Here is a 26898-nt window from a genome sequence, read left to right as displayed (position 1 = left end):
CACAGATAACAACAGAAGTATTGTGTGTGCTTGTAATGCTGGGTTTAGTGGAGACATGTTACTTGTACAGGTAGGTCACGTTAAAAAACAGCCAATACCACATGGCCGGAATACAGCCAGTGGCCAACCTGGGGAGCCATGGGCCCCGGTTGAGAACCACTGGTTTAGAAAGTGCTTAAAAAGAAAAACTATATTCGCAAACACGTTTCCACTTACAATTACACAGCTAAATCCTTCTCATAACAACCCATCATAACACAGTTTAGAGAAAATGTTTAATAATTACCTTAATACGAAGTGACTTGTACCTTAGTTGTTTCTCAGATATCAATGAGTGCGAGGGCAACACAACAACATGCGGACCACCTACCAAGACATGCATTAACGAGGTTGGATCTTACACATGCATCTGCACAGCAGGATACCAACTTAACACAGACAAGATTTGCATGGGTACGTAAATGGACTGAATAGTTCGATAAAGCACTTTCTGTAGCTGAAAATTAGAACTATGTCTTTCTAGATATTAACGAGTGCGAAAACTCAACTCTACACAACTGCAACATCGAGGCCACTTGCACTAACACTGATGGGAGTTTCACTTGCACTTGTAATAGCGGCTTTGCGGGAGACGGTATGACTTGTACAGGTATGTCCATGTTAACTCATTTACTTACACAGAAACAATACTGATTTGTATGGATCTCTTGACAATTTTTGTTTGAAATGAAATGTTTTTTTAATTTTTTGATATAAAGCAGCATTCTATCAGGCATGAAGAACTAATGATGCTATAGGATACATGTCGTTCAAAACACGCACTTTCACATACACCTTTATACATCAAATATTACTTGTATGATACATACAGATTCAATATTTTGGTAAAGCATTTCTGTAAATTATTGCGTTTTTTTGCCGTTCTAGATATCAACGAATGCGATAACGCAACTTTAAACAATTGTTCTCCTCTATCGACTTGCGTTAACCTGAATGGAGACTTTTCCTGTGTTTGTGACTCTGCTTATTTTGGCAGCGACATAAGCTGTACTTGTAAGTATATAGTAATCTGTCATGTACAAACCAATTGAAACACAGCAACCCAACAATACTCGCACGTCAAAAATACATGAAACAACCCGTACATACAAATTACAAACATGTACAACAAACACGCATTTAGTTCCAGTGTAATCACACAAAATAATTTACATTTCATCGGAAAACAGCCTGAGCAAGAAAATGTTTCTGCAAAAAAAGATGAAGAATCGGTGGGTAAGTTGCAAATTTAAAAAAAACTTTATGGGACTATTTCTCCCACCAACGCATTTTTTAGTTTTCATTACAGAAATTTCGATTGAAACAAATGGTACACGGTTAGGTGTATATTTATATGTAAATAAGTATAGCTTATATTTATCTGTAAACATGGCCGCTGTGGCTTGATGACCTAAAAAAACATCACACCATAAAGCAAGAAATCAAAAACGATTTGGGCAAAATCCCTATTCCAAACAAACTAAACAGTATACTTCGAGTGGACCAAAGCCTCACTCAACACCTCAAGACAACGAAAGGTAAACAAAAGTTAAAAACTTTTTTTTATTTTTTTGTAAAAAGAAATCCTTTTTTTGAAATCCTTAGGTAACAACAGCCTTTGTTGTCGCAGTCATTTTGGTATAAATGGCTGTTAACACTTTCAGGTACTACCACAACGTCACCAATTTCGGTCACTACCACAAGATTTTCTACTACGTCATCCAGGCTTCGTCGTTCCGGGACTCCTCCTGATATTACGAACGCATTGTACCTCTATTACATTTTATATTCGTTCGTAAAAAAATCTTTGCTTTTAAGTGAACAAAATTACTCTCGTAAGCTGTATTGAAAACATCTTCCGGATTTTAGCCGACTTTAAAATTTTCGTTTTTATTATCAATTGGGCTTGGAAAAGGCATACAACATTAGTTGCGATCTAGTTGAGAAGTGCATTTGTGCATGAACACTTTCACATTGTACAATAAATATTTCACAATAAATACAAATGTGAGAGATTCAATTCTGAAAAATAGCATGTATTAATTTTATATGAGACTATTGCGTAGTCGTTGAATCATAGCTTTATCCGGAACATTACGGACAGATAGCATTTATATTATAAATAACAGTGCAGACGTCGAAATGTCGAGGCCAACAATCCTTGTTGTTAACATCAGTACATGCTGCTAATCAATCTTTAACCGGGTTTTATAGCACTAAGGAAAAAGGAATTCCAACATATGTGTGTTGACTTATGATCAGACATAAAAACGTTTTGCTTAACTTCCTTCATGGTGTAGCTAACGTGAATAAACAAAATTAAAAACTAAAAAAAGATTTAGCCGTCCTGATGTGCATATTAAGTTACGTATTTTAAAAAGCTTATTGGTGTAAGAGCGCAAAAACGAGTACCACTGACTTTAAATAAACGAGATTCAGTCGTCCTGATGTGCATATAGGGTTACGATTTCAAACGCATGTAACTTTCAACAAGTCCCGAAACTAAATTTAACGCGCTCAAAAGCACAAAGTCCCCAGAAGGATAGGCATGACAAAACTTTTACGAAACGAACATTCCGTCCATATATTCAGCTCAATCGAATCTTTACAGTATTTACATCACATACAACAAGAAAAAGGCAATTTGATCACGCAAAGCACAGATTGTGGTCTAATTCCAGTTGCGCCGATGTAAGAGTAGCAAAATAAAAGAGGTGGACCTTTTTTGTGATTTGACAATGCTTCAAAAAGCGATGTATACAATGACAGAAAAGTTAGCTTTTAGTAGCATTTTGAACCTAACGTACCAAAAGAATGGTCAGCATTTTTAAAAAGTACTCTAAAATCATCTGTAGTGTTTACTGCCAAGAAGAGAAAGTACGTGTATAGTGATTATGAGGAGAATAAGTTAGAAGAATAAGAAGATCATGTTCATGTTCTTTGCAGATCGATTTTTTTTAACAAAAAACTAGAGGCCTATTAAGATGCAACGTACCTTTTTGCTGGTGGCAGTTCAAGCGGCAGTGGCTGGACTTGGATTGGCTATGATGCTTTCTCATGCAGGTGACGTTTACAGTTTCCGGTAACATTGTGTACTGTCGGCCAAACACGAACTCGTCAAAATAAAATATCTGAAACAACAAAACCCTTTTGTATTGTCCATCTACTCTACAACATGAAATCTGTATTGTGCGTAATATATAAGTTATCGTTATAGGAAGCAAACAATGCGTCCGAAAATATGTAGCGATTTAAAAATCATTTTGCGATTTCCAGTTTATGAAAGGATGCGTTAGGGTTCATAAGCCATAAGGCAATCGCTTTTAATATTAAATATCTGGACCGCTGTGAAAAAAGTTTCGTTGCCCCTGACCTGCTTTAATAGAACCTAGGTTCTATTGAAAGCTGGAACATACATGCAGATAGTATAAAGTGACATGTCAATAATAAACTTTTGTATATTCATAAACATTGGTTTCCTTAGGATTAAAAGTTTAAGGATTTTTTTTCAGCTGCGCAACATGACTACGACTACCGTGCAGTGTTCTCACTTCCAAGTTTTTTTAATCCCCATCCGACTCATGCATTTTCAATTGCTATTCATGAACTTGTGGTAAGATTTTGCTTCCAGACTATGTATGTACGTTCACGTTGTAACACAAAGCACTGGTTATCTAAATGTACGATAACACAAATAAAAATAAAATTTTCTGGTATTAGAGAGATTTATTTTTAACTTTGTAGATCATGGAATTTATTGAGGTAATTTCAATAACCACCCATCTATCATACAACACTTTCGAAGTTACTGCTGAAAGAGTGTTAAGCGATCCAATAAGGCAAGTCATCGCAACAGTTTCATTTAATCAAACAACCCACAATGCGGATCAATTCACCGTTTTGATCAGGAATCCTACAATAGGGTCAATAAGACTGATCGGATTTCATGGTGATGGTAGGTTGTTAAGACATATAATTGACCAAATTTGCAATTATTTAAAAAGACAAGAAAGAAAGCTAACATTGAAGCAATTCAAAACCGGGGGTACGAGATATGGTGTGGCTATTTGATTTAAGTTATGGAAAAATAGTAAATGCTTAGTATGTATAAGTTTAGTATGAGAATAATCTTCGAATTAAACATAAACAACTCCGCTGAGTGGGTAAAAACACTAATCGTTTTTCTTGTGAATTTCATTTTTATAACTACAATTCGGCTTACTCTTGTCAGTTATTGTAAGCAGCAAGAGGTATACAAGGAAACATTTTAAAATCTTGATCTTGCAAAAAAAATCTTGCAAAATGTAAAGTACCACTGATTTAAAAGGACCGTCAGAATTTCTACTGCTGTCAAGAATTAAACATTTTTTCTCCACTAGATTATAACGAATGTTTGACAAATTACGGAAACTGTTCATTGTCAGCAAGTTGCGAAAACACGAACGGAAGTTTCACTTGCGCGTGTCCAAGCTCTTTAGTCGACCAATCCACAAACGGAGTAAACGGAACAATTTGCTGTGAGTTTTAATTTTCAGGCTGTAAATTAAGTCCAAGAGACAACATCATTGGTAGGTAAATTCTAGTACTTTCCGATTTTAGATTTTCGACTATTTTTTGGAATTAAACAAACAGACCACCAGAAATCATTTTGAGTTCAGCTATTCAAACATGATAAAATTACCAATAAATATAGCACTTAAACCTAAGGCGTCCATCAGAAGCTAATCGAAGTATTAGTCGGACAGAACACACACCCACATCAAATACAACAGGCTGTTGTGTTTACAGCTCAACCAGTCAACTTTACTTGCTTCTCCGACCGTGTGGAAGTTTGGGCACTAAGCAGTTTCTTTGCAAACAACGGTGTTACCAACGTTAGCGCAATAACATTGGGATCATGCAGTGGAACTGACGATGGATCTGGTTACTGGAAGTTTAGCGGAAGTTGCGACGGACTCACTGACGTAAGTTACCGTTTAATAACTTCTGACTTTAACTCGCAATTTCGAGAATAAAATGTTTTTGGTGTTTAAGTAATAATTTTTACCAAGAAAAATATACAACAACTTAACTGACAAAAGCATTCAAAATTACGTGCGTGAAATATATGAGATGTTTTGTTGCAGTCGAACACAACTCACATGTCCACCTACTGGAACTTGACTAACCACGGACGGGCAACGAAAACCGTTGGAGCACAATCCACCTATTCCGTGTCATGCATTATCCCAATTTCACTAAACGCAACTTTCAACGCAACTCCTGCAAACCTGTGAGCAACGTTTAAATAATTTTATGAAGCTTTAATTAAGATGTTTATTTTGCTTAAATTATGCTAAAATTCATTGTCGGAAAGTGTTCACTGTCATTAATAAAATATTTACAGAACAGCGTCGGATAATTGTACCTTGGAAGAAAGTGAAAAATGCAATGAAAATGCGACTTGCAGAAACAACAATGGAAGTCTGGCATGTATTTGCAACGACGGCTTTGTCGAGAACGGATCCACCTGTGTGGGTCAGTATAGGCAACAAGATGGCTATTTACTGCTAATAGACTGTTGTAGCAATTAAATAAAAAGTATGTTCTCGATCTTACGTAGAGTAGTAACTAAAAAACGCAAATTATAAAAGGGCTGACCAGCATAGAAAGGTAAAACACACTTACATATATCTTATTTGGCGTAGATATTAACGAATGCGCTACTGGTAAGGACAATTGCTTTTCCGAGTCCACTTGTGTCAACCTTGTGGGAAGTTTTTCATGCTCATGCCACAACTTCTCTACTTTTGACAGCTTTAGCTGTACATGTAAGTAGGCCTACAAACAGGTACCGTACTAAATGCGTATAACAGCACCTCAACATACTGTACGTTAACAACATTGAATTTGGCCACAAAAGACACAAACGACTGAAACCAAACAAACACGAAATTGTTAAAACCCAGCATCTCTACCCACACCTTACACGCTAACCACACCTGACAAAATACAATTTCTGAAAACAAGCTGGAACTCCTTTCACAAGCACAACTATATTACTAGTAAGTATTTTAAATGTGTGTGTTTTTAAGAATTAAAGTAGGTTGTATTAAACACTAGTAAAATTTACCAATAAACCTCTCTTTACAACTACAAGATTAACCAACCGCCACACAACGGCGGCAATTAAAAATATTTTACAGGTATTTGTTTACAGGTATACAGATTTTTCGTTTTTAGAAGTTCTGATTTTCAGGCAGTAGGGATTATTTAAACTTCACTGTTTTCATCTACTAACGTGCTGTTTGTTTTTTGCTAAATCCTATTCCAGCCTATGAACATATGTTAGCAAACCAAAACCAACACGGCCAACTTAAACTGGAGTAAAAGTTCTTCTCTAACTAATCAAGGTAAGCGTGTTAAATGAACAAGCACAAGCAAAAATGTATTTGCAGGAACTAATTTATTTCCATGAGCAATAACTATAAAGCATGAAACAGTAAAATGCCACTCACTATGTTATTTTGTAAAATAAAACCGCATTGCAATTTTGATGCAGGTTGAAATTTACAAAATGGCGACATAGACTGACAAGACATAATTAGGCTTAAACTTTGTCAAACTCGATTAAGCTGTCAGTACTTTCTGCTGCGCAACAATAGGTTTTGTTGTTACTTCATTATCTATTGTCTAACAAAGCAATCACACTTTTAGTTACAAGAAGCCAAAAAAAAATAAAAATTAGCTTACAACTACCAAACTTACCGATATCTTCGTTTTAATTGTAATCCTTCACAATCTAAACCAACATCTTTTCGGCTGCCATTAGTTCCCTATTTTAGTTTTTTATGCTCTTAAAACTGTAATTCAGTAAAACAGGGTGTTAAAGACAGCCTTTACTTTCAACAAATGCTTTCCAGCAAATGCGCCCAGCTCTCCAGACTACTTTGCGCAACAAAGAAAGAACGTTTGTGACGTTTTTTACGTTCGAAAAACGCGCTAAAACACAAATCAGCTGATTGGGGTTTCAGGCTTCCACGTTTTGAACGGATTTAGGCAACAAACGCTTTTTGTTAATCTTCCTGACTTCACTTGCTCCTTTCTAACAGCATTTAACAGCAGCTGATGGTGCTTATGTTGTTTTGTAGTTAATACATGTACTTCTGTTAGGTGACAATGGGTATATTGAAGTCATTTGATTAAGTACACACTATAACTGGATGTTATTGTTGTTTATTTGCATTGTCGGAAACACTGGTTACGGAATGTATGTGGCAAAGGTAAGATATCATATCTTGCAATCAAAATACAAAACTAAGCTTAGTTATAGCCTGTAAACAAACTCATCAAACACTTTAAATTGCAGTGGCTCGGCTCAGAGAGGTTGTCCTGTTACCTGTTTTTATGTGTTGACTCAAAATTCTGAGGAGTTTACCACAATGTTGGAAATGACCTGAAGGTCGATTCACGAAAGGATGCAAGTTTACTTTGCTGTCTTGAAAGCATACTGAATACGGTTGGTTTATGTGTTTCACAGTGTCGCTGTGTTTAATAATATTTGAACCTATGTTTAGAAGTTTGCTGCCCCGCAACATATGTGATAACATAACTCTGCTATATAAGCATTCCAACTTCGTTAAATCACAATTAAAAAACCTTCTAGCGAAAAAAGCCATGTCATAATGCTACAGTTGACATTTAACTAAACTCTAACGTCTGAAGCATTGTGTGGCCCAAATAATTGTTAAGCTTTGTCACTTGTCCAGACCCTTATAAAGCGAAATTGGCAGGTTAATTCGTCTCCAACAGATGGCGCATAAAGCCTACCTCTCTTGTTTAGGTTGCCGCTGTTGCGTAATATCTTACCTACACTTGCTGTGCGTTGTGATGCGACGTAGTTTAACCACCATTAACATTTCAATGCAACTAATATTCGTATATATTTGTTGTGCAAAATGTTTAGAGATTTTTTGCGGCGACTTGCGGAAACAGCAACTTCAGAAACTTTTGCAAGACACATTCCTTTGCAAACGGTTGGACTGGCGGAATTTAAAACCATGATTTCGTTGATGTAAAGGTATTTTGCTGTTGTGCATTACTGTTACACTCGAGCAAATTGAAATCTAAATGAAGTAATGTGGTATTGAATCGCTTTTATAGCTTCGGTATGTACGAGACTGTTCATAACCACAATGACGACACAATAAAACTGCCCTTTCTTCAGCACCTGTGCGAAACGTAGCCGCGTATGGTTAATTAATTAGTAGAAATTCCATAATCGCGCTTTCAATGTGAACTTACCTTTAGACCACAGAAGTGAGAATTCAGTTCCACCTTTCACTAAGCCGTAAACAGCATTGATTTTCAGGAAACTGCAGGAGAGATTTTACAGAGGTGGATTTTAGCAGTACGACCAAAATGTTATTGAAGTTAATAAGTCAAATTATCGTTGGCCTTGTGATCTTGTTCGATTATGGCCTTGGCGTGGATCCAAACGCTGGTAAGGAGTTTACAGGACTTAGTAGTGCTTTTGTATAGGAGTCGTGTATAAGATTTCTATTGACGCAAACGACAAAAGCATTTCCTCAAAATTTCATGAAAAAGCAGTCTTTTGACTAAACGTCAAGTGATATGTTGCGGATTTTTTGACTTGTTAAACACTGCGTTTAGTATTGGTGTCCGTTGTGAAACTCAACATTGGCTGCGTTTACAAAAGTTTTTGTCGTTGCAGTTTTCGTTGTTTACAACGTTACAGCTACAGTGCCTCCAGAGGAAGGCAATGGCACAGCCCTGGAGTTCGTTTCTGCCGTTGAATACAATGTTTACTTCAATCTCACAGTAGCAATCACAGCACGAAACCGTGCTATTGATGTTGCAAATCAAATCGGAAGTAAGTTTAAGTCAAACATACAAATGTTTTGTAAGTTGTTGAGATATTCAAATCTGTTATTTGTTGAATAATTGTAATTACGCGCAGTTCAGGTTTTTCGCTTGACTATAGTCAAGGGTAAACTATGTGAAAAAAGTTTGCCATTTGTCTGAACGTTAGTGAATCTAGGACATTTCCTTGGATGATTGTTTAATGTTTTGCACATGGAATGTCAAATTCCATTTGGAAACTATTAGAACCAAAGGAGTAGTTGTTTTATGGTAAATTTGCACAAACATACGTTTTTGTCATATTTTACAGTTGCTGATGTTTGTCTGACCAATTTCCATCCCTGTCATGACAACGCTGACTGCACAGACCTCGGAGAGTCGTTGGTACAATGCAAATGCTTGGCCGGATTTAACCAAACAGCCAGTACGCAAACGTACAGACCAGAACATGTATTGATTCCAGATGGAACGAATTGTCCTGGTAAGAATTTTTCATTTGATTTCTGTGAGAATTATTATTTCTGATTTGCAACTAGTTTTCTTTTATTCTTTATTACACTTCAATAAAATTCCTATCGAGTCGAATTCCAGGGTGGAATTTGGGTAAATGTTTACCAGTTGATCCCATATTCTGATAAACAATGCACCAATTTCACTTTTTCATGACCATAAACCCTTGTAATAACTGCACTTTTTTATTTTACAGACATTGATGAATGCACAAACTCCACGGTATGCGGGGACCAGACTGACGTTTGCACGAACTCTCCCGGATCTTACACATGCACTTGCACACGGGGCTACGAACTGTCAGCGGACAAAATTTGTACAGGTAAGAAAATACAGTCAAGCATAGACTGAACTGGTGACTTGAAAAAACGAGTATGTATGAAATACACTCCAGCAGCTGCATTCACTCCTGCAAGCATTTAAAAACGCGTAAAACGTAAAATCCTAATGACTTAAGCTTTAGGTGGCATATAGCGTAGTAGCAATGAAGCCAATGTCTACAAACTGATTTTACTTGCTTTTTGTCAGATATAAATGAGTGCGCTGACCCAAGCTTGAACACCTGCCACACCTTAGCTGAATGCACTAACACAGCTGGGAGTTACATTTGCGACTGCACCACTGGAAACACTGGAAATGGAACGCACTGCGAAGGTAAAATGACACATCATCATATTACTCCCTTAAACAGCAATAGGCATAATCCACCTATACAGGACTACCTATACAGCACGCACAGAAACGAAACCTCATAAAAGAGTTTATTTTAAAGCACAATGACAGCACCGTAACATTGATAAAGTATAGCGACAGTTATCAGTATTATTTTTTTGTTAAATGTGAATTGCTTTATTTTCAGAACTTGACGAGTGCAGAGATTTTGGATATGACTGTGGCGGAAATGGCGCTTGCCAGAACACCGATGGCTCGTACACTTGTATTTGCAACAGCGGTTTTGTGATTAACGAAGCTGCAACCCCAATAACATGTACAGGTAAGGTTCCATTTCTACGCGCATACATAGATTTGTTCAATATATTGTTTTATTGTTAAATAGCGTGTTTTAGGTAACCAATCAGAACAAAATGTGGTCGTTTTGTAGATACATATATTTTCAATAGGCATTTAAACATTTGAAAAGCAAATATTTTGAGGAAAAAACAGGTTAAGAATTACTGGCTGATTTTACTTTAGACATTGACGAGTGTTCTGAGGGAACAAACGATTGTTCAACCAATGGTGTTTGCACCAACTTAGCCGGCACATTTTCTTGCGCATGCAACAGTGGCTATAGTGGAGACGGTGTTACGTGCTCAGGTAAGGAACTGTAATACGATACGCAAATTTGATTTATAATATGAGGGAGTCTTCTGAAATACGTTTCGTTTGACGTACCAATAATACCACATTGTTGACTCAACTGTGCAATTGAAGCATGCCAAAAATCGTGTAAAACAAATACATGTTGCTGTCGTGGATACATTTTTACGTTGAAACCTGTTTAATCTTTTCCAAACATTTTAAGATATTAACGAATGTACTGATGCAAGTCACAACTGCAGTACAAGTGCCACATGTACGAACGTACCACCTGGATCATTCAGCTGTTCCTGTAACACAGGCTATGTTGGTGATGGATATACATGCACAGGTTGCATAGCGTTTTATTATTACTTGTGTGTTTTGGGGGGTTGGGGGAGGGGGGGACATTCAGATCCTTATAAGGTTCAAAGGTATTAAATTAACGTCACCAAGTGATGTGTTATACTTTTTTGTCTCCTTCAATTATACAAATCAATTTAACTGTTATTCTAAGTGCCGAATCCTGTAATTAGGTATTAACATTTTTCTTATCGTGTATGTGTTGCATGCAAACCGTAAATGGCAATTACTTAAATTTTTTGTACAATTATAGATATTAACGAATGTACGGAAGGGACTGACAACTGCAACCGTATAAATGGAAGTTGCACCAACACAGATGGCGGCTTTACTTGCGCTTGCAACACAGGTTACTCAGGAGACGGTATAACATGCACAGGTGTGATATAACTATGAGTAAATTTCGGTACCATTTATTGACATTGCAACGCTTTTAATGTTGGTTTCAGATACTGATGAGTGCACCGCAGGCACAGACAACTGCAGTGAGTCTGCTGTTTGCACTAACACGATAGGCAGCTTCACGTGTGCTTGTATTTCTGGATATAGCGGTGATGGAATTGTCTGTGACGGTATGTTACTTTACACATGCACAATACAGTAGTTTTAAACGCTAAGTATTTCCAAGCGCCACCATATAAAATTATTGCCACAACTTCGACTTGAATTTCGATCTAGAAGTGACTCATGTCAGACAAGGCAATATAACTGAAAATTCTGAACCATAAAAGAGACTTACGGAACTAACGATCCTGCAGGAAGCTATTGAAATACGGACAAACCATAACTTATAAATCAAGTAACGTTGGTAATATTTGTTCGTCAGACCTGTTATAAAGCTAACACATATGAAGTACATATTTTAAACTTTTGAATACCATGGCTTTTACATTTAAAAGAACCTACCACATTTTTTTTTCAGAAAGAGTATCTAACGGTTTTCAACCCTTGAATACTAATATAACAAAACTTTTTAATTTAGATATCAACGAATGTACGGAAGGAACACATAATTGCGACACGACTAACGGAGTGTGTTCTAACATTCCTGGTTCGTTTACCTGCGCATGCAAAGTGGGCTACAATGGAGATGGAATAACTTGTACAGGTAAAGTTATTGGCCGACATTTGTTTTATGTAGGGAAAAAATTTTTCGCCTAAACGTTGCATTTTATGTCGGCGTTGGTTCACAGATATCCATGAATGTGACACTGGTACACACAACTGCAGTAGCCAAGCAATATGTACCAACATTTTGGGAGCCTTTACCTGTTCTTGTCTTGATGGCTTTGTCGGTGATGGGTTTATTTGTACAAGTATGTTGTTACTTTTTGTACGACTTGCAAGTGATTAAGATGCAAAAATTGGCTCTACAAGTGTTTTCGGGCCTGGAATAGTACCTACGACATTAACTGTATTCTTTAGTGTTTAACCTTTGAACGACAATTATATGTATAAATGTATATGGATAGGGCCCCTTTACCAGTTTTAGCCAGGGACCCAAGCATACAACCTTAACGCGACATTGCGCAATAATCTATTGCTGTTAAAACCAGGCCGTAACTTAACGACCTTACTGCCAAAGGTGAACACCAATATTATGTGTAGATGTGGATGAGTGCTCGGCTGACTTGGATGACTGCCACGCAAACGCGATTTGTACAGACAATACAGGAAGCTTTACATGTGTTTGCGAGTCTGGATTTACTGGAGACGGCAACAATTGTACAGGTAAGCATAAAAACGTACATTTAATACGATATGGTCTTCTGTGAATTTGTCCTATTCGTTATCGGTAGTTTTGTTGTAATATTTTAAAACAATTAGCGTTGTTATCTTGATCTGGTATTTCTTTTCTCAGAAACGTCAGTTTTATTGGCCTACAAATAGTAACTATTTATTTTTGTGCACACCTGCCTAATGGAAATATGACACATAAGCAATCTTTGAAGTGTTAATTTTGTCAAAGATATGCGTGTTTAACAAAAGTTAGGTCAAAAACAACATGTAAATTCATTTGTTAGCCTAATTTCTTTACATGAAAGCACTTTAATATTTCCCCTTGTTATGTTTCAGACATAGATGAATGTTCAACTGGCACAAACAATTGTGATGAAAGTGCAACATGCGTCAACCAAGTACCCGGCTTCGTGTGCACTTGTGCTATTGGATTTTCATGGAGTGGAACAACTTGCGAACGTAAGTTGTTTTGTCACGCCTCGTTTACTGTGTACGTCGTCTCGGTAGACTGCTTTCCGATTGGCTTTTCCTTATGTGTAAGCTTGTATGTGCGAAAATGTTTTGCTGAAACTTTGCTCGATAATTTGTTTTTATGCTTTAAATCAAACTTTTTGAATAAGCATGATCGACTTTACAGCAATATGGTCCATTAGGCAAAAACAGTGTACTAGAGTTCCCTCATTCATTATGGATATTTATAGAAGAAATGACAAGTTGTTTTCTCACTTGTACAATGCTATATTACTAGATCCGTAGATTCGCGCCGTTTTTGGATGCAGTCTAGATCGGTAAAATCTGTTAAATATACTTACTTATAATAATGAAACAAATGTCGAAATCATGAAATGGCTAAGTTTCACAATAACTATTATACATCACAATGCAGAATATTAAATAAAAGCGCCTGACGATGCCCTAATCACAAGTCTGATATTGCGATAATCGCATGAAGTTTCAAAAGTTCTTGACAATCTGATACAGCGTTACATGAATTTGTTGATTTTTAGAAATTAACGAGTGTGCTGATGATTTGTTGAACGATTGTCATTTCGACGCTGACTGTCTCGACACCTACGGCAGTTTTCAGTGCACGTGTAGAACTGGATATACTGGCAACGGAACTCACTGCGAAGGTGAACGAAATAGGACTTCACATCGAAGTTCACGGATACTACTCTTTATATGTTTGGCCAATGTTTTTCTTTGTAATCACTGTAGGTTCATTATAATACGACGCTTTTCTTTTTAATTGTCCTGCAACCAAATAAAAGTGTTGATAATTCATGAAGTCACATTTTGTATTAAATTTTATCAATCCTGTTTGGCAAGCACACCCTACTTATTTAATTTTTTTTTTTGCCTCCCAACAAACTGGAGTGCCGTTGGATGCCAGCACTAGTCAATGAGGCCAATCTCTCATCACCAGCTGCACTAACAACCATTTTGCACCACCGTATCCATGGATGCGCATCGCCTAGTTAGAAAAACACTAAACTAATTGTTAAAATGTGTGCAGATTTTGATGAATGTTCTCTGACTGAATCTTGTCACCGGATGGCAGAATGCACAAACACCGTAGGCAGCTTCTTTTGTGCATGTCTGGACGGTTATTTTGGAGATGGAACGACATGTGAAGGTATATGCCGTATTTCGTGTTGCCTCTTACTCATTAACTCTAAACTATAGTCAACAGCTGTAACTCGGCCGGGGGTTTCTGGTCGGGTTCGGACGTAAGTTTAATAAAAACGGGCTTGATTCAGATGATTTTAAACTCGCCCATATCAGATTTTACACTCTGTCATATCTGTGTATAATTTTGCAAGCTTTGTCTGATGTGAGTTCCTATGTTTGGAGAGCTACCTTCATTTTAACAATACGTAACGTCCTTAACAGATGTGAATGAGTGCACCGATTTAACTCACAACTGCCACTTGGAGGCGGAATGTACAAATTATCCTGGTGGATTTTTCTGTCGCTGCAAACATCCAGGGTTTGGGGGTACCGGTACTTTCTGCTCTGGTAAGTACACCAACGTTTGCCATATTAACACTTGTATTTGCCTAAATATTTTTTGTACTTGTGTTTTGTACTACCCTGCTATCATTGACAGTACGTTTGTTAAATTTTGCTTCTCTACAAGGGTTTTACATGTAAATAGGTACGGTTTTGGACTTGACTTGAATAATGCGGGATTGATTCGAGTTTAACCTCAAACTCACGTCGTTTGTGTCGTAATATCACCAACATAGGGGCCTAATACGTTTTTTAAATGGGTTCTGGCCGAGTCCAATCCTGCTTACAACGCTGTACTCTTGGGAAATTGCATGGACACTGTTGCCTAACCGATAGAATACAATGGCAAAATACTGAAATATCATACATTCCAAAATTGTACAAGCAATAGACTTGTACACAACAAATTTAGGATCATAGAAACTCAACCCAAAGCATATGTATGTACCTTCTTTACTTTTCAGAGGTATTTTCGGAGTGCCCAACTGCTCCAGCAATCACAACACCCGCTCCCTCGTGTCATGCGAACGCTGCCATGGAAACGGTAAACGGTAACACGTCGTGTGTGTGCAACCAAGGATTTACCGGGGACGGCTTTACATGTGAAGGTGAGCGTGTAAAGATATATTTGACTTAGCTGGGTGAATAAGGTCTCCCTAACATTATGATACGAGCCGTGGCCAGTTAAACTGGTAAGGCCATAAACGACTATGTACGGGCCAGGTGTTTTCATTCAGCATTACTATTTAGCTCTATAGCTCTTGTTATGCTTAATAAGATATGCCTTGTGTTATTGCACCAAGCATGATTATTGTCCTGCTGTTTTCCTGTACAGTGAGTCTATTTCTTAGTATTTTACTTTAACTACTAGGTCTTATATATATATATGTATTTGATGTACACGAACACTGAAAGGTTTAAATGAAATATTTTGACAATTTTATCATTAACATTTGTGTGATTGATATACAAACCAATTTTTCTTAATGGAATTTTGCAGACATAAACGAGTGCAGTAGCGGAAATCATGACTGCGACACTAACGCAGTTTGCACTAACCATCTCGGTAGTTTCTCTTGTAAATGTGTTTATCCTGGATATGCTGGAAACGGAACATGGTGCACAGGTACGCAAGATTTTTGTTTCCATCTACATTGTTACGTCCTCCAAAATATATGTTCAATATGGCATAAAATCTTGTGTTCTTAAAGCCGCATTATACAGGAAATTTTAGTTAAATGACCGACAATGTGAATTGCAGGGTTGCTTTGCCACACATTCTTACAACAAATGCCTGTGTAATGGGTTAGGATTGACCCACATTAACAAAATGATAAAACTGTGAAATACTAGGCTCGTAACAGGCTTTATGTCAAAAATGCCCTGTTTTTAGTTATGTACAGTCATGTTAATTCCGAATTCCGATGTCTTTTTATCCGGCTAAATCAGCGGTTCCCAAACTGGGGTCCGCGGTCCTTTAGGGGACCGTGAGGCATTTTTGGGGGGACCGCGAAGCAGCTGAAGTAATTCTATAATCTTATTTGGCGTCAGTTTGTGCCACTAAATAAGTTTAAATCAAAGTAGAATTGTGAATCGACTGTCTCCATTGCTAAACAATGGCCTTTATTGAATGACAACTATTAAAAATGCAATTGTTCGCGCACAATCGTAATGTTTTTTGTCTTGTTTGTGATGTCACATGCTGTCTTTGGATGATTGTTATGCGCAATTTTGCATAACTAGCTAAAATCCTGCAATCAACTTTCGTTTTTATGAAATACACATTTAAGCTTAAGGACCGCGAGCCCTCGAAATAATGGCAAAGGGACCGTTTTGAAAAAAATATAAAAATGTTTGGGAACCACTGGGCTAAATCAATGTAACTTAACCAGGTTTTAGATGCCTTTCCGCCTTGTTTTGTTAATATATTCGTAAGAAAGGTTTATTTGTTTTCCAGATATCAGTTGTACAAGTGGCATCGCGCCAATCGCCGCATTGAATAGTTGTTTAATAACTTTGCTTCTACTATTTCACCTCGCTAGAAACATTGCGTAGTTTTTCCTTAGCCTAGTGCCTTAGTGTTGAGTAGCTGAAAGTTTGCATGTGGCGTTTCTCTTTGGCTTGTTGCGCGTTTCCGGAAGGTTTTATAAATCTTTGGTATCTGCTATGGGGCATTACTTTGACATGTGTCTCGAGTCTGTTTGTGTTACTACAACAGGTTATATTGTTCGGTGACAACCAATACTGCGCCAAAGCTAACACACCTATTAATTTTTATTTCAAAATGGAGCTCTTGTTGCTTTCCAAATGTCGTGACTCGAACGCAATTTAACTGGGGCGCACCTAATTCCGGTTCAAATCAAAAGATTATTTTTAAACAACTTTTTAATCAAAATGAAACTCAGTTGAAAACAAGGTTTAAAACGGTATACTATTTTGATATGCTTTCTTGAATGTAAATGTGTGGTATGACGTCATCTTGCAAAATAACTTTAATAGCTAGCTTGAGATCGAATGTTACAGCTGGATGAAATAAACATGATTCGTTCACGATTTAGTACAAAAGAGGTTTTTACACGAAGTTTAAGGCACCTCATTTGAGCAGCTGTAGTTCGGAAACCAGCTCACAGAGTTAGTGTATACACTTTTAGTGTATGCAGTACTAAAGTACTCAAACTAAAGATCAGTAGATAAACTGCGGGACACTATATACGGATCTGTTCATAAGTTGAATGGTGAAAATATCGGCCTAAATAGATGTAAAAAGCGACATGCTTTATTGATCAAACGTTTCGGCAAATGCTCATGCCATCATCAGTAAGGTACTGCTATTTTGAAAGTGATGAAAATTGATGACTTTTTTGAAGATTGAAAGCATCAGTTGTTCATTAGATTGAGTTATTTGTACATACTATAAATCAGTAACCATTTAAGAGTAGACGAGTTGAAAAAAAGTGCTGTAGTCCAAAATATTAATATGTTTTAGCTTTATTTTGAGAGCGCATCCGACTAATCAATTGATAAGCTGTTGCTGCCAGGCATAATAACAATTACGAGAAGGGCTGTATAAAGTTGACTAATCAATTTGTTGTACCGTATTCTCCTATATCAGATTACAGAACATTAAGTCAAGCGATACTTCTTCGCAATGAGAGGAGTGATATATCTCCTTGTGTTTTGTTGTAACTTTGCCATATTTTGGACTTCATCGGTCATCGATTCGGAAGCAGGTAAACATTTAAATTTGTACATGAAAACATATTAGTGTATTTATTTTTTTCTAAGTACGGCTCTACTTGTGAAATACGAATGTTCAAAAATTCGCATCTGACCGCTTTAAGCACAAGTACCGCAAATCTGATTCAATTTTTAACATTGTGACTTCTGTTTTCTCAGTGAAAATATGCTCTTTTTTCTGTTACTGACTATCATTTACAGTAACTATATGTTGTTTTTACATTTGTAGATGTTGACGAATGCGATTCAGGTGTCTGCAGAAGATTTCCTGGATGCAAAAGCACGGAAAACGGATCCGTTTGCCTTTGCACCTCTGGATATACTGTGTCTCAGCGCGAGCAATTTTGCGAAGGTGCGCAGATTTTCCGAATGTTAAGAAATTTATAAAAAGCCGGGACATGTATGCATGCATACTATATTTATACACACAATTCACTATATAGCGGCACCTTGTTGTAATAAATCATAACACGTAAGGTCTATATGAGGCCATTACCAAAACAAGCCCGCGGTCTCTCAAGCATTCCCATATGACACGGCATAAGATAACTACTATGGCCTGTGGTGGGATTCGTACCCACGACAGTATTGTATTGTATTTTGTCACCTGTACTGTATGGTTCTGTTTTTAGCGTTTTTTATTCCGTTCTCCAGTGTCCAAGCTGTTTTTGTTGTTTTAGATCTTAACGAGTGCTCAACCGGTGCTCATAATTGTACTAATGACGAATTGTGCGCAAACACAATGGGATCTTTCAATTGCTGTTCTGTCGGACATGTTGCTGTTGGAAGCACTTGTCGAGGTACGTTAAAGTATATTATGCTGCGTGTTCGGTGACATCGCTGTTATAAAGATGTTCTTCTTGCGTACAAGTTAAAATATTAACCACGGGCGCAACTATTTGGGTTCTAAACTGAAATGATTTCTAAAGACTAAAAAATTTCATTTCATTTTGTTTTAGTATCTGCTCTATAAAGCAAATTTCGACTAAAACTCATCTTATAGGACGATGAGTATTCTAATTGCGCTTTATGTTCTTTTGCAAGTTGTCAAACACTCTTTCAAAGAAACCTATACTTCCTTATACACTTCTGTAATTACCCTAAGCTCGAAAGAAAATCTCTTTAGCTTTGCAAACTATAAAAGCACATTAAGTTCCTGATATTCCTCTGCCTTTCAGATATCGACGAATGTTTGGAAACCAGTGATCCTTGCGGTTTAAACGCTCAATGCAACAACTTACCTGGTAGTTTTACTTGCTCTTGTTTGACCGGCTACTCACAGAATGGTACGGTCTGCTCAGGTATGAACAACACTATGTTTAATTTGTTCATAGTTGTCCAATTTCCAATGCTTTAACGGCAAAGCAATAGTTCTTAAACCCCTTTTTCTCTCGTTTATCCCTTCGTGCATGCCATGTAAGCAAAGTATGTTTTACTGACTCTTTTCACCGCATACAATTATGTAACCTTGCTGATCCGTTTAAACGATAAAGGCAAAAACAAAGGTAGTGTTGTGTACGCTATGGACAAAATGGAATATTGTGCACAGTGTCACAGTTTTCCTGAAAGAAATAAAGCCTTGCAAAACGTTTACTAGCCACAGTGGTTGGTCAAGGGACTAAATCCCTTGCCCTGTAGGATGATTTGATGTCTTAGAACGGTGTATAGAACAGAACTATGTGAAGTCAGATAACGAAAGCCAAAATTGAAAATTAACCTATATAACTGCTATTTTAGACGTTGACGAATGCTGTACGAATCAGCACAACTGTGAAGGATATCAAACTTGCCTAAATCAACCTGGAGGTTTTGAATGTAACTCTGCTACATGCAACATCGGGTCTATGTTTCTTTTGATAACTTTAAACGCGTTTTTCGTCCCTTTTTGTGCGGAATGTTACTGATATAATAAAATGTATCACATTGTTTTGCGCAAACAATTGTGTTATTTACAAAAAAATTCTGACAAGAGAAAAGCAAAATATCGACTACCCGAGTAGTATGTTAAGAAACCAACCAACAAGAAATCTGAAACGCCCGCTTGTTTGTAAAATATGTATGTTTGCGTTATACTGTGCAAAGGCACTGTTGTTTTGTATTCCTACACAAAACGATTTTAATAAGGCACATCCGTTAAAATTCGTTTTGTTTCGGATACGTGCGATTTCGGCACAACACAATAAAGGTATGGAGAATGTGTTTGCGCTTTGGAGCCAATAGGCCTTACGCGTTTCATGATGTCAATTAAAAGCGTGGTACGAACTATAGAGTTGAGTAATTTCATCTTCGCCTACGTGTTTTAAACGTGGTAATGTATTGCTAGTTTGTTTAGCAATGTCGTTTTCAGCAGTTTGTTAGTTAAGCAGCAGACAGATCTTCGTAATAAAGCCCCAGACTAAACGAGGCAGGCAACGGTGCTTGTGATTCGACTTTCGGCGGATTCTCCACTGGGCCTGTGTAGCTCAGTTGGTAGAGCGCGAGTCCCGGAAAGACTCCTGTCGTGGGTTCGAATCCCACCGCAGGCTAGATTTTTCTAGCCTACGCCTTGCCATATGGTGGTGAATGCTTGGTGACCGGCTGATTTGGTATAGCGCCTTCAATGGGCCTGGCGTACTGTGACAGACTATACGGAGGTTGAAGTTTCTGCTACGAATACGTTATTTAAACATCCATTGTTTCGGAGCTCGCTAAACTACACAAAGGCGCTAAAAAAAACCGTGTGTGGCATCTTACATCATCCCCACGTGATGTGTAATGCGCAATACCAGTTTCCGGAGTTTGCGCCAGGCCAGATCAAGGGTGAAAAACAGGGAGAGCTTCGGGGAGTTCCCCTATATTTCTCCCCGTTTTCAAGCTTTTATCTTCGTATGCCAGGCGCTGCTAGGCATTACTTTGGTCAGTACTTTCAGCGAAAGGTTTGCGAATTGTAGAGCTTCATTTAAACATTCGTTTTCAGGCGTATTCATTTTAGTCGTGAAAGAGTTGTTTTTAAGCTTGGTGCAGCTGTATAGGCCTGTTGGCAGCAGTTGGCCTTGGCTATAGTTCAGTCTTGTCGCGTTTTTCAATATATGCTATCATTGTGTGTTGTTTCCCGCAGTAATAATTGCTACACCCTAAATCAGTACTCTATCTTTCCCTACCAATCAACCAAAATCAAGCAACACTATGAAGGTGGTGACGTACCTTGCAATTGTGATTGTGTTCTGCTTTACAACTTTACAACCTTCAAATGCAAACGATGCGAATGCTGGTATGTTTAACATTTCCTTAACACTTTGTCTTTTAACCACAAGCGCACTTTGTGAGACTGATACACTTTGTTGTTTACATACTACCTCTTACATACTTGTTGTATGAAAGACAAGTTAGATTGTTTTTGTAAATGTGTTTGAGTCGGTTACACGACCTTCTTTTGCTGGTCTTTTTTATATTTTTTTACTGTTTTAAAAGTCAATTTGAAGTCGAAATAGGTCAATTTTGGTACCAATTTGTTTGTTGCTATTGTACAAACAGTAGGTTGGAAACTTTAAATGTGCTACTGTTGGTCGTTTGTTTTTATTCTAGTGTTAGTCGTATACAACGTAACTCATGATATTCCTGGAAGCACGGATACTCCAGCAGTATTGATGACAAGCACACTTGCCTATCAAAACCGTTCAGTGGCCGACGACGCCTTGCTGAGCCTAACTTCATGTGGAAATTCTGCCCAAACGAGTAAGTTTATGCTGCTGTTTGATTTTGATTGACAGTTAACACCTTATGTGGCAATTCAAAATAGTTTTTTTTTCATGTTAGGCCTAGTAGTGAACAATTTTGGTACAATCAAAACTAATAAGAAAAAAAGATAATTACACCAATCAAAGCCAAATTAGAACCCTGTTTTATACGACTTTGAGGCTTCAAACTGCCGTTTATATGGCTCAAATACTCGTCAAACGTGCTAATCATAGATTGTTAGTCTTAAATACAATTGAGTTGGCTGTTGCAAGTCAAAATTCTTCGCAAAACAGGAACCACATTGTCAATAGCAAGCCACTTCCTGATTGCGCCATTATGACACGTTTTAAAGGCCCTCACCCTTTTGTGCAAAACATAGACGCTTGTTGCTGGCATTATCTCTTTTGGTGGTGGCTCTTTTGTGGTGGCTTTGTCGTTGGTCCTCTGTATTTACTTAGCAGCTGTCTGTAGCGTCACAAGTAGATTGATACCGACAGGTGGACAAATACGTATTGGAGTGCTCGAATTTTTTATTTTAGCAAATTAACGTTTACAAAGGATTTCTGCACCCAAACGGTGCGACCACATCACCAAGTATATGTCTAGTCCTAATACCTCTGCGACTGAGGTAAAAAATATTGTGTATTCTATCTCTTTTTCTAACTTGGTTTCGCCATACTGTTGAAAATGACGACATTAAGGGAAAGTTGTCTGCATTTCGGGGATTTTTTGACATATGACCTCTAGGTATGAAGTGGTGTTGTAATAATGAGATGATGTAATACACGTTTTGTTTCATTATCGCCCATTAACCGACAGCATGTAGAGGTCACGGTCTTATTGTGTTGGCCCAAGCTTCTCATGTCTCAAATAACCGTAAGGTAGTATAATGTTACGTCCAACAATAACTTTGGAGATAATTAAGTGCGAAGGGTACATTGGGTGGGATGGCGTTTCGCTGTTGTGACAATTTCACAGCAAACATACTTTTAATCTTAAGTTTTTGGGACTAGCAAGGTGATGTAGTCTAAATCGTATAAACGAAAGTATTTACATTTGTACATATGTATTAGCATTACCGTATCTATAACCGCCCTAATAGTTCCGTAGTTATAATATCCATAGTCACAAAATTGATCATTCGCAATTATAATTACTTGTTTGTCTTCAATTGCCGTTTATATTTTCAAATGTTTTGTTTTGCCAGTTCCGAACCCCTGCAACACGGTTTTCAATCCATGTGGCACCAACGCAGCTTGTACAAGTCCAGCCGCCTCTCTTGCGCAATGCGTGTGCAACGCAGGCTTCAATGTAACCTCTAGTACGACGGCCTACCCTCCACATAACTTGATACCCACAGGAACTAACTGTCCAGGCGGGTTTAATTTTGTGTTTGTAATATGATCTAGTGTATTTTGTAACAGCATTGCGCTATTACAATTATTTACGACGTGGTGTGTTCGTTGGTTTGTGAGTTCAAACCTTGACTGGCCGATTACAATTACGACGTGGTGTGTTCGTTGGTTTGTGAGTTCAAACCTTGACTGGCCGCCCACACATTTACCAGTGCAGAAAACGTTTGGCTAAAGGATGGATTTATACTAATGTCACAAACTTGTTAAATGAGATCAAGATAATCCTAAATCATAATCCGCAACGACTGTGGACACAATGTTAACGTAGCCTATTTAGAAATTGTCAGAATTGCCTTAAAACATAAAAAGCAATGACAAAAACAACATGTAGAGATCAGGATGCTACAGCGTTAATAGCTATAGTGTTCCAGATAGTATTCTACTGCGGCATACACCAGGTTTTTACAAGAGAATCGTTACTAATATTTTATCACATGTGACCATTGCAGATATTGATGAATGCGCTACAACGACTTGCCACGTCCAGGCAAGCTGCAATAATACTGCGGGATCTTTCCAATGTATTTGTCAATCGGGGTATACAGGGGATGGATTCACTTGCACAGGTGTCCAAGCTTATTTGTTATGAAGGTTTTTTTACACACAAACTTGATATTTTTAACTCACGAACTCTAGTCTACCAGATGTATCATCCACTTTTTTTGTTAACTTTATACCTTTTCAACCTGTGCGGAGCTATTACCGACTCGGTACGTGTTTTGCAATGTTTTCTTTTGTCAAAGCGATAAAACCTCAGCACAACATTCGCCTAATTTGTCTTTAAACCTCTTCATTTCCTTTTCATAGTTCATAAACGTTTATGAATGTAGCTTCGTAGATCTCAAAGGTTTGATTGATTTTATCTAAGTTCAAAACCATAGAACTTGCGTATGGTTTAAAACAGCATCTTTGTATGTACAGATATTGACGAATGCGCACAAACTCCTGTTCCATGTAATACCTTTGCCGCTTGTGCTAACCAAGCCGGAACATTTTCATGCACATGTAACACGGGTTTTACAGGAAATGGCCAATCTTGTTCCGGTAAGCAAAATCTGAATATTTTTGAAATCATCTTTTTACGCTGAATCTCGTGTGATAATTTGAAACAAACATGTTTCACGACGTACGAGCATTTAAAACTAAACAGTGGCTAAAGCGTAATAAACGAGAAACAAACAAAAAAGGCTCAGGCTAAGGGTAATATTTCGAACAAGATCTATTGGTTTACAATCTATTTATAACACGTATGTTGCACCCAAAATGTTTGTTAACAGACATTGACGAGTGTTCTGCTGACAACCCATGCACACCATCTCATCTTTCGTGTACCAACACGCCTGGAAGCTTCAATTGCGGCTGCCCGGCTGGACAAACAGATACGGGATCTTCCTGTGGTAAGAAGAATGTTTCGATTTTTGGTGATTCGAAAATGCATCAGCTGCATTTGCTTGTGCGGGCATCATTACACACAGTAGCCCGCGAAGTATGAAGGTTTTATAACTTGAGTGTGGTGTGATTTGCATACACGAAGGGCAATTTGAAAGCTGGCAATTTGACACGAATAACTTTTGCATGAAGAAAACTTTGGGCTTACAAACAATGTCACATTTGGCTACAAATTATATCCTACATTGCAGCATTAGCCTACAATTACATCGTTTTGTAATTAGCACTTTTCTTGTTTCTTACCAAGTTTTCCGGTTTGTTTCATTACTTCTATGAAGTGATCGATACTGTGCAATTTTTTCTCTCGGTTAAAGATTCAAATAATGCTACATGACAGAAAAAAAATCAACTTCCAGCTTATTTACAGTCGATCCTTCTTGTTTGATTTTAGTGACCACAACTCCTGCGCCAACGACAACGACCTCTGCAGCAAGTGTCAACAGCGCCGCCTTGTGGATAACTGTGGCTTTGCCACTTGTTGCAAGTTTTCTGTGATGATGAACATAAAAAGATGCATAAATAGTATGAACGGATTCTCGATGAACGTTTAACAAACTGATAACAACGCATCCGTGATCAACAACCCCGTCTTCAGCATTACACATTAGTGTTTATCTATTTTATATAGTGGAACATCAACCTGCCTGCAGTGCATACTTTTGTTTTGTTTTTCAATCAAAGACACTCAGCTACGTACGTTAGTATAACGGCTTCATTCGCTATGTTTGAATTACATTTTATACATATTGCTTTCATTTTTCGCTCTTTTTCGAGTGTAACATACTTTTTTAATTTTTTGAACTTTTTGCGTCATTATCATTTACATGAAGCTTGAAGAAACACTAAATATTAGTAAATGAGTGTTTTTTAACTGTATGATGTAGATAAATAAGACCCCGTTTGCTGCAACGTACTGTTTGGGACAAATAAAAATGTACTCAGGAAGATAATATTCCTGTTCCAACTGCTTATTGTCATTGAATTAGATTCGGTTTGAAACACTCAAGTGTTAGCCTACCTTCAAAAGTTTACGTACAACAGTAGCCTGTGTCAAATCATATAGTGTTTATATATGTATGTAATTATACGTGTTATTTGAGGTGTATAGGTTTTATCCTATATGTATATCGACAGCACAAAAACACCCTATGTGGTTACATTCTTCATGAAATGTTTTTTGCATTCTTCATACAGTAGTTGGTTTTTACTTTTTGATTTCAAACAGTTAAAAACAAATACAATTCATGGGTTTTCATTTTTGGAATTGTTCTTTTTTGTGTAGGTCTAATAGGATACACTTAAATTACTCTCTTTTAAACGTGTACAAGATCCGTTTTGTAGCTGAATAAATAGACGGAAAAGTTTGATTGACAGGAGTATTGGTCTAGGACTCGGCGCTGAGCGTCTGTTGTTTACTGTCGTTCTGTTTAAACAAACAAATATCACTTTATTTTTATCATAACCTATAGATATGTGTACGATATGGTGTTTATCACGATAATATTTAAAAGCATTGGTGCTGCTTCACCGGGCGAAACAAACTCAACTCAATTCAAAATAGCCCATCTCCACGCCAGAAACAACATTTGACCTAGATTGCACAAGAAGAGGCAATGCGAATCAAATCAAAGGAATTTTGTCGCAAGTCGCAACCGCTCACGTGCTCACAAAAGGACTTTTGCCAGCTTGTTGTGAGAATTTGTTAATGGTGTAAGACTTTAAGCTTTGAGGTATAAAGGGGCGTTATTTGTAAATTAAAAGTAAAATGCCCAATGTATTTTCCTGTGTTTTTGTAACATTTTTTGTGTCCCCGGCGATTGATTTGATTTGAGTTAGGTGGGCTGATTAACCAATTTTATACTGCTGTAAATCAAGTAAATACGATAAGGTAAGTTCTGTATTTAAAAAAGGAAATTCGTTTTTCATGTTACGTAACACAAACTTGCTGTACTATTGAATTGTTTATCTGAAGAAATTGTTCAGTTTGCAGACTGTAGTGGAAATAGCTCGCTTGTCTTGCTACAGCCTGTGTGTTGTAAATTTCGGTGATTTGTTTGTGAACAAAGGCTACTTACGTATTGTTTTTTTGGTGGTTAACTTGTTAAGTCACATGACCATTCATTTCAAGTTCAAGTTGAGACGCACCGGGAACTTGGAAGTGGCGGAATACATTGTGAAGAAATAGTAAAAAAGCTAAGAAAGGGAGGTTTAAAAAGGTAGGAGGAGATAAACATTCTGTTTGTTTTGTTACAGT

The 26898-nt window shown here is 37.4% G+C and overlaps 3 protein-coding genes, 1 long non-coding RNA gene and 1 other non-coding gene across 5 annotated transcripts; 4 read left to right on the top strand and 1 right to left on the bottom strand.

Moving 5' to 3' along the window:
- Window positions 1–652: 652 nt before the first annotated feature.
- On the bottom strand, window positions 653–6909 carry LOC145217554 (uncharacterized). The gene is made up of 3 exons (XR_013857434.1): window positions 6787–6909; window positions 3035–3170; window positions 653–1248 (listed from the first exon to the last, which is right to left on the bottom strand). It is a non-coding gene; the product is annotated as an uncharacterized LOC145217554 (long non-coding RNA).
- Window positions 3787–6427, top strand: LOC145217551 (uncharacterized). The gene is made up of 6 exons (XM_080084813.1): window positions 3787–3994; window positions 4419–4556; window positions 4828–5003; window positions 5166–5311; window positions 5426–5556; window positions 5727–6427. The coding sequence occupies exons 1-6, from the start codon at window positions 3787–3789 to the stop codon at window positions 5855–5857; spliced, it is 930 nt and encodes a 309-aa protein (XP_079940939.1). The 3' UTR covers window positions 5858–6427.
- Window positions 6910–7146: 237 nt separating the features above from the next.
- LOC145217547 (uncharacterized) lies at window positions 7147–18349 on the top strand. Its single transcript, XM_080084809.1, has 24 exons — window positions 7147–7301; window positions 7388–7537; window positions 7985–8098; window positions 8390–8521; window positions 8753–8911; window positions 9212–9382; window positions 9608–9733; window positions 9940–10065; window positions 10271–10405; window positions 10606–10728; window positions 10937–11062; window positions 11327–11452; window positions 11523–11645; window positions 12056–12181; window positions 12267–12389; window positions 12682–12804; window positions 13150–13272; window positions 13821–13946; window positions 14330–14449; window positions 14707–14832; window positions 15291–15434; window positions 15827–15952; window positions 17939–18056; window positions 18293–18349. Exons 4-23 carry the CDS (start codon window positions 8440–8442, stop codon window positions 18010–18012), a joined length of 2508 nt encoding a protein of 835 aa, XP_079940935.1. The 5' UTR covers window positions 7147–7301; window positions 7388–7537; window positions 7985–8098; window positions 8390–8439; the 3' UTR covers window positions 18013–18056; window positions 18293–18349.
- Window positions 18350–20514: 2165 nt separating this feature from the next.
- On the top strand, window positions 20515–20588 carry Trnas-gga (transfer RNA serine (anticodon GGA)). The gene has a single exon. It is a non-coding gene; the product is annotated as a tRNA-Ser (tRNA).
- Window positions 20589–20971: 383 nt separating this feature from the next.
- Window positions 20972–25899, top strand: LOC145217549 (uncharacterized). The gene is made up of 6 exons (XM_080084811.1): window positions 20972–21313; window positions 21628–21777; window positions 23645–23761; window positions 24117–24239; window positions 24473–24592; window positions 25036–25899. Exons 1-6 carry the CDS (start codon window positions 21229–21231, stop codon window positions 25137–25139), a joined length of 699 nt encoding a protein of 232 aa, XP_079940937.1. The 5' UTR covers window positions 20972–21228; the 3' UTR covers window positions 25140–25899.
- Window positions 25900–26898: the final 999 nt, after the last annotated feature.

This window comes from Phallusia mammillata, chromosome 3 (assembly GCF_965637545.1).
Source record: "Phallusia mammillata chromosome 3, kaPhaMamm4.hap1.1, whole genome shotgun sequence".
Classification (NCBI taxonomy): Eukaryota; Metazoa; Chordata; class Ascidiacea; order Phlebobranchia; family Ascidiidae; genus Phallusia; species Phallusia mammillata.
Note: the sequence above shows the minus strand (reverse complement) of the source record. Positions and strands in the feature narration are given on the sequence as shown.